Source organism: Eretmochelys imbricata, chromosome 3 (assembly GCF_965152235.1).
Source record: "Eretmochelys imbricata isolate rEreImb1 chromosome 3, rEreImb1.hap1, whole genome shotgun sequence".
Classification (NCBI taxonomy): domain Eukaryota; kingdom Metazoa; phylum Chordata; order Testudines; family Cheloniidae; genus Eretmochelys; species Eretmochelys imbricata.
In genome coordinates this window covers 203,935,611-203,943,457 of record NC_135574.1, presented here as the reverse complement: position 1 = coordinate 203,943,457, position 7,847 = coordinate 203,935,611, and the positions used below count along the sequence as shown (strand labels likewise).

Sequence of the window (7,847 nt, the reverse complement as noted above, 5' to 3'; positions counted from 1 at the left end):
ATCAGGTTGTGCCACCCCTATCCCCCCCATCCCTCCCCCCCCACTTCATTTTAAAATCATCCTCATTGGGACCTCCCACTCAGCTGCCAGAAAATAATTATACATTATAATAAAAAGGGAAACTTCACCCCAAACACAGATCTTTGGAAATGGAAAATAGAGATCTCAGAAACAGGCCAGGTGGTGTCCTGTTGTAACAAAACAAAGCATTTGGAGCCACAGATGTGCCTGGTGTAATTTCATCGGAATTACAACTGGGATGAAGTCAACCCTCTGAGGAGCTCCTAACCAAGTGAGCAGCTGGATTCCACTTAGATGTGTTGCTATAAGATGTTGATGTTGACAAAGCTACCTGGGACTAATTACATGGCTGCAGTTTTAAGGGGTAATCAAATGCTGGGTTTTTATAAGAGATGAGGTGTGTGCCATATTGCTCAGCGTGAGGCTTTTTACATTTCTGATACAGGCACACAGACAATACGATGGTAGTGATTAGGAAGACCCCACTTGCTAGGGACAAGACCGCAAAGATGGATTTATAGCTGTGTTTTGTTGTAAACTGGGTGCATGGATTGCCCAAAATCTTCTCACTCATCGTCTGGCTCGATCCTGCTTTGTTAGAAGCAATCACGCACACCCAATAGGTGGTGTCTGGTGACAGTTTGTACAGTGTGTACTGCCTCGCTGTGGGATAGATCTCACCCACCAGGGTCTGGGTCTTCTCGCTGCCTTTTGCGTGATATGCAAGCTGATAAGTATCAACGACTGAACTGGGGGCACACCAGTGGATCTGTGCTGATGTGTCTGTCATTTCAGATACTTCTCTGAGTCTTGGTGGATCCGGAACAGTGTCTTCTCCAGACACTCCAGGACACAGACATGGGGACAACCTCTGAAGTTCAGAGCATGGCTTCTGGAGGTGGTGGCAGGGGTCGTAGTCACAAGAGATTATTATCAGTTGAACTGTGGTTTCCTTTGGTTGATCATCATCGTAATAGTCATCTACATAATCCACTTGTATTACAGCATGGGTAGGATTTGGAATAGGGTTTGCCTTTGTGGGGTTTTGTGGCTGTTGATCTGTCTGAGATGGACTTACTATGCCAGGAAAAAGAGGAGAGTTTGTCCCTGTTGGTCCTGTCGCTTCAGTGGAAGTGTTATTAGTAGATTCGTAGAATGTTTCCTCTTGGTGGAACAGAGCAGTGGTCGTTGTGGCATTTCTCCTCAATGGATCTGTTTTGATTGTACTCACAGTGCTTTGCTGAGTTAAGGAGTTGCTATAAAGCTTTCCCAGAATTGTTGAAGAGGTGGCTGCTGTTCCTTCAGTAATGGGATTGGTAGTAGATTTGGAAAAAACGTCCACACTTGTGGGATCATTCTTCATCTGAGCTGTTTGCGTCATCCTTACCATGTTTCGTGGCACCAAGGAGTTGCTGTAAAGTTCTTCGGCAAATGGAGTAGAGTCCATCGTTGCTGCCACAGTAGTGGAATCGATAATGGGAAGGTTGGAAGAGTCTTCTGTGAGAGGAGGAGTGTTTGATGTGGGGAATGTGGTGTTTCTCTTGGCCTGGCATTCGTCATAGAGTTGTAACAGCGAAAGAGACGATGAGGATGAAGGCATCTCTCCGTCTTCTGGGGCTGTGTTGCAAATGGTGTCAGATGCCCTGCAGGATGAAGCAAACAAATTAGAAATGACATAACAGTTATAGGATGGCACCCTCAGTATCTATGAAATGTATCAGGTAGTGAGCTGCTAATGCCAATCAGAAACCTGTTCTCTCACATGAAATCTGGGGCCAAAGCCAAGCAGAGTCTTGACTACAGTTCTGCACTTTCAGGCTTATTTTCCTCACCATATGACCAACTTGGCTGCATACATTTTGCAAGGGGCAGCAAGTATCCCCCAACTGGGAAGGCCACGGGTCTGATTCAGTAAGGTGCAGTGGAAGTTGAAGGCACAATACACAAAGCATTACGCGCCAAAACCACGTTTGAGTAATGCCTCTCCCAGTCTGACAGCAGGGGGAGGTGTAGAGTGATGTGTAGTTACTTCCAAAGTATTCTTGGTCCCTGCTGGCTTAGGAATCAGAGCTCGCAATTTGACTGCAGATCTCCAGGGCACAATGTCATTAAGGCCACTGAGCTATCTTACATTTTATCTGTACTCGCAGTAATGTACTAATGGGGGAGGCAGAGAATAAATTATCAGTAGATGCCATTATTTTATAGTTCTGCTTGTGTTAACAGCACAGTGCTGCTTTCAAATATAATTAGTCCATACTTAATTCTTGAAGGAAACTTTATTTTAGATGTCTGTCCCTTGAGGAACAGATGGTGATTCCGAATAATATTGGTGGGGTTTGTATTTCAACAGGAAAACTACACCATCCATGCACAACTTGTAGCAAAAATTGAAGTAAACAGGCTCAGGATAATCCTTATACTGACTCCTACATTCCTGTTGTGTGAGTAATACGCTGCTGACAGGTCATTTACCTTTGCAGTACAACTCTCTTCGGATCAGAAAGTAGCCAGGAAAGTCCACAGTTGCACTCTAAAGGATTTCCATACAGGTTGATGCTGATGCTACCTGATGAGTTGATATTCCAAGGATTAAAGGAACTCAGGTTACAGCTAGGAGATGAAAATTTTCAGAATCTTTAGCAAGTGTCCACTAAGGAGTCTGCATAAGGGATGACATGCAACCTTCTTTGCTCCCTGGGGAGGCAGTAATCTGTTCCTGGCTCATAGCAGATTACTAATTCCCCCCGCAGGAAAACCAAGTTAATTCTCACGTATCACCCTCATGTATCATCACGTTCACCCCAATTTAGATTCATTCTCTGCAGCAAATTTATGTTAAAGGCATAACCAGAATGCAGTAGGAACGGCAGCAGGAAAAGAAAAGAACCCTGCACCCAGCAACTCTGCTTTGGTAAAGTTTGTCTTATCCCTGAACCCTTGCATTCATCTTGGCTTTCATTTCATCCTACACCTCTTCTCCTGCCCTATGGTCCTCCTAATTCACTCTCCAGCCTCCTTTCAACCCTTTCACGCCATGTTTGGAATAGCTTCAGTTTCTGCATGCCAAGCATCCACCTTATGTTGACTCATGGGTAGAGTCCTTCAAATCTGCAGATGTCCGCTATATATCCACAGACCATGTTTGTGGATCGCGGATCAGATGCGGATACAAATTTTGTATCCGTGCAGGGCTCTAGTCATTGGTACAGTGTTACCAGCTGTGTAATGATATTTGATGTTTTTCTGAAAGCTCTAGCTCCTGGAATCCAGGGAACAATTTGAGAATTTCAGCATTCATTAAAAAAAAAAAAAAAAAGGTAAGTTTTGAGCCCTCATAGTTGCAGAGAAAATCTTGAAAATGTGACCTGAGTGCACATGACAGGGTCAGAAATCAGAAGGCAAAGGAAAAGCACCCCACATTTATTGTTGTTTTAAAAATCTCAGGATTTTTAAGCCAATCTATGATTTTTAAGCATTACTCCTGATTTTCGAACTTGGGGATAGCAACATTGCTGTTGTCTCTGCACCTTCTTGTGCCTGAATTGTCCTGTGCTTTTTCCTTCCGAGTTAGACCTGAGTTCTGTGAACAGGGAGGCCGCCTTTGCCCATCTTCTGTACCAGCGCTGCATGAATTCTGTACCCAAATCCAGCAGTGTAGCTGAGAGCAGAGTTTGATCTTTTCTTTGTTCACTACCACTTAGACTTGTGGTCTGTCCTCTGTTCACGAATCCAGTGCCCTGTTTGTTCATTTTCTGCTGCATTCATATTCCTGGCTGGTGGCTTAAAGGATTTTCCACAATATCCTCTAAATCCTTTCCTAATCAGTCCTGACTGCTCTATTTGCAATATACTTGCTGTTCTGGTACATTGCCTTGACTGTTCATGCTACACCTTTATCTACATTAACTACTTCATAACTGTGTAACCCATGGTATGTGATGCAAAATACATCCTTAGCTCTGTATCCTTCCCTGAAAGAATCACAGAGTTGCTTTCTCCTAACACAGAACAAGAAATTCTCCAAGAAGCAATAACTACTGTCTCTCTCTGCTGCATTGCAGTTTCTGCCTAGAACTCCTCCTGCCTGGCTTCCTGATGGAGGTTTAAAGAAACAGTACAAACACCTGTACACCATCCATAAATGGAGCACTGCGGCTATTCCAGTGGAACATTGGTACTTTCCGAGATTGGTATGAGGGTCTGTTGCAACACGGGTTACCATGGACACCAGCAGTGAGGTACAGACCAACATAGTCTAGTGAATTGTGGGAGTAGACACAATAGCCAGCTGCTTCTGCTAGTGACCCAGTGTTGACTTTTTGGCCAAGCTCCAGCATTGCCAACTCTCATGAATTTTATCACGAGTCTCGCCATATTTGGCGTTTCTTACCTCAAACCCCAGCACCAGAAGTTTCTCACCCCTGTGGTTGCAGGAAAAAGCACTTGAAAACATGACCCGAATTGAACCCCAAAAGCTCAAAAACCAGAAGGCAAAGCAAAGAGCTACTCCCCCCCCCATACACTTACTATTTTTTAAAGCAATCTCGTGATTTTTAAGCCAATCTCCTGATTTTGGAGGGCCCAGCTCATGATTTTTGAAGGCGTGGGGTTGGCAGTGCAGAAGTAACTTGAAATCAATGTGAGTTAAGGAATTTACCCCAGGATGCTTCAGTCTCCTCAGCTAATGGCGCTAATGATACTTCCCTGTAGCACAGGGATGATGAGAGGGTTAGTTAGTTACATCTGCAAGGTGCCCTGAAGATGTAACTTACGATGAAAATACTTTCCCTTTCTCCCTCTCCCTAAAACATCGCATGTCCCACTGCAGTTTTCCTTGCTATTTGCTATTGCTCGAATGCCTGGCATGAGAATTTTGGATACTGATCTACAGGATACACAAAGCGGCTCCAAGCTGTCTCTTGGGGGACCCTGCTCTTAGCCTTATGCAGTGTCACACGTTACTATTACATTCCACAGCTTCCTCTCTCTTTTGAGCCAGCTCCCCCTCGGCACTTGCCTTTCACACCTGTCTGCCCTGAATCCAGTGTTTAACAATTAACCTTCATTATTTTAATTAAATCTTCTTAGGAAAGCTAAGGGTATAACACGGTGTTTCCCTTCTCCACCATCCATTGCAGAGAGAAGCTGCCAGAGCTTCAACACGACAGCAGTTAGGTCAACCCTCCTTATCCTGGTCCGCTGACTCGAATATCCTATCCAAACTGTGTTTGCTTATGCCATCCTAAGCTTTCATTTCCATTCTGGTCTCGACAATCCCCTATCCCAGGTACGTTAATCCTCCTGTTTTAGTCTTTGTAGTCGGTGAATTCTGTAGGCAGGTATTTATTATTATTATTTATTATTTGTATGACTGTAATGCATAAGAGTCCCAGTTGTAGACTAGGCCCCCATTGTGCTAGGTACTTTACACATACAGACCAAAAAAAGGGTCCCTGCCGCAAAGAACTTGCAATCTAAATAGATATTTCAAGTTCCTGGTTTGAGCATGTCTCACTTATTGTTCCCATCTCTCTTCCTAGGGTCTACCCAGTAGAATTACTTGGGTCTGGTCTACACTAATAAGGTAAGTCGATCGAAGTTACGCTAGTTAAATTATGTAAGATACATAAGTTAAATTGACGTAGCTTAGATCGACTTACAGCAGTGTCTATACTGCGCTATGTTGACAGTCGGCAGGAGAGTGTCTCCTTACCTTCTGCCTCTTGGGGAGGTGAGGTACTGAAGTCAACAGGAGAGCATTCTCCCATTGACTTATCGCATCTTCACCAGGCCCGCTAAATCGATGGCTGCAGCATCGATCACAGCAGCGCCAATTTAGCCCCCAATGCAGACAAGGCCATTCTCACAAACTTTGAAATCATCAAGTCAGTGGAGCTGCATCAATTTACACTAGCAGGGGATTTCGCTCCATAAATCTCCAGTCCATCAGCCTTATAACATCTGCTGAACGCACTTCAGCCTGGTCTAGGCTAAATACTCCAAAGGCGAGGGAATGGGGGGCATTGGGTTTTCCACAACCCAGGCGTGATTAAGCTGCAGGGTCATGAATACTTTGGGCCAGATTCTCAGTTCCATTCCTGCATCTCTGCTGAAGTCAGTGCAGCTGAGAGGGAATTCTGGCCTTTTGAGTTCAGTGAAATCTAAATCACCAGTCTGCCCAGGAAAGGAAGAAAGAACCGCACACTGACAGGTGCCAACAACTGCACCAGGCTCATTAAGGCAGTTTCAGGCGGTTTCTGCATCATGATGTGAGTTTGGCCCATGGGGCCAGATTCTCTGCTACTCCCAGTATCCACGGGTGCAGCAAGGCTGGGAGCTTGTGAAGAAGTCAGAACTGTCCCCAGAATCAGAGACATGACTAGGACAGCGCTGGTGAAATTTAGAGCAACTTCTTGGCTGCTCTAGTCTGCACCAGCTGGCTATGGCACCTAAGGGGCTCTCTGCCAGCCAGAGATCTCTGGAGTGCAGTGTACTCCAACCACACCTCTCTAACAGGTGCCCAGTATGCCCTCTATGCTAAAGGCTGCAGGGGGAGTAGCATAGGACAATGGAGAGATCTGGCATCTTTGCACCAGCTGGAGCAGGGAAGAGACTCTGGCACACAGCCTGGGAAATCCTAGTTCTGCTGTGCCAACAAGGCCTCGCAAGAATTCCAAGTGAATTGAAATGGCAGCTCCCCCATGCACTAAAGACCTTCCTATTTGGATGACTCCAGGGGAATTATGGGGACAGTGAGGGAACCCAGCTGTCACTAGACACTTTCAGCAGACAGCGGCATTTTAACACATGGATGAGCAAAGAAAATACCTACTTCTGGAAGGTGAGAAAGGTCAGGTGAGAAGCATCGTCAAATAGCTCCGTCCTCACCCTGCTCAGCGCACGGGAGTCCTGGCAATTCAGTTCTCTCAGCCTGGGCAGAGACTTGAATAGATCCAAATCGAAGCTCTTCAGCTGGGCCATCCTTGCAAGGTGGAGCGACCTAAGGCTGACCAAGTCTTGGGCCCACTCCTGCTGAACTGAAGCAGAGAAGACCCGGGTGACTGGTATGTGAGCGGAGAACTGCTGAATTTAGGACTGGCCAGTAAGCAGACTGCAGTGGATTGAGTTTTACTGAAAACTGATGCACCTGCTGGTTATAGCAAATGCAAAATAACATGAAATAAAATGAAAAACCTCACCCTGCAGCAGCGGCTCCTGGGGAGCTGGGCCTAGCTCCTTGCTCCGCGTGTTGCAACCTGGCGCACACGGTCACAGCACTGCTCAGCTGTGGCCTGGCTGCCCTTCTGTCATGATGGGGGGCAGCTGGGCCAAATCAGAATGGCGCTGTGACCCAGGTACCAGCTCACTATGCCCAGAGTGAAGAGCTGGGCCCAGCCCCGGGGCACAGAAGCTGTCGCTGCGTGGTGAGTGCCAGGTGGGGTCCAACCCCCAAGGTCCTCTCAGCTCCTAGGGCAGGACTCACCCGCCCCCCCAGCATGGATAAAATGGATAAATCAAAGTAACATGAAATTCCCCAAAAGAAAAATGAAAAAATTATAGAAAAAAATATAAGAATTTCCCAGGCCTTTAGTTATTTCCCCAGCAGTTTAGCAGCACAGCTGTAAGGCAAAGCGCCCTCACTCAGCGCAGCGCAGAGTCCTGGATTGACTAGTGACTGGGCTGGAACCTCTGCTAGGGAATGCCTGGATCTGGCTGTATGAGAACAGCAGGTTTATAATTCCCCTTCACACGTCCACAGCTACTTTCCTTTGTCTTGCTCAAAGGATTTGAACAATTATCCATTCACTGAATCTCACCAGGTC

At 46.0% G+C, this 7,847-nt stretch overlaps 1 protein-coding gene and 1 long non-coding RNA gene across 4 annotated transcripts in view; one reads left to right on the top strand and one right to left on the bottom strand.

The window, feature by feature from the left end:
* Window positions 1-358: 358 nt before the first annotated feature.
* LRRN4 (leucine rich repeat neuronal 4) overlaps window positions 359-7,847 on the bottom strand; it is a 9,073-nt gene continuing 1,584 nt past the window's right edge. Inside the window, exons 2-4 of the mRNA XM_077814099.1 lie at window positions 6,857-7,061; window positions 2,497-2,634; window positions 359-1,664 (exon numbers count right to left, since the gene is read on the bottom strand). Coding sequence (XP_077670225.1) covers window positions 359-1,664; window positions 2,497-2,634; window positions 6,857-7,061 — 1,649 coding nt within the window. The remainder of the gene's footprint in view (window positions 1,665-2,496; window positions 2,635-6,856; window positions 7,062-7,847) is intronic.
* LOC144263247 (uncharacterized) overlaps window positions 4,095-7,847 on the top strand; it is a 26,178-nt gene continuing 22,425 nt past the window's right edge. For all 3 annotated transcript variants that reach the window (XR_013345781.1, XR_013345783.1, XR_013345782.1), the window contains exons 1-2: window positions 4,095-4,262; window positions 5,163-5,311. This is a non-coding gene — a long non-coding RNA (uncharacterized LOC144263247). The remainder of the gene's footprint in view (window positions 4,263-5,162; window positions 5,312-7,847) is intronic.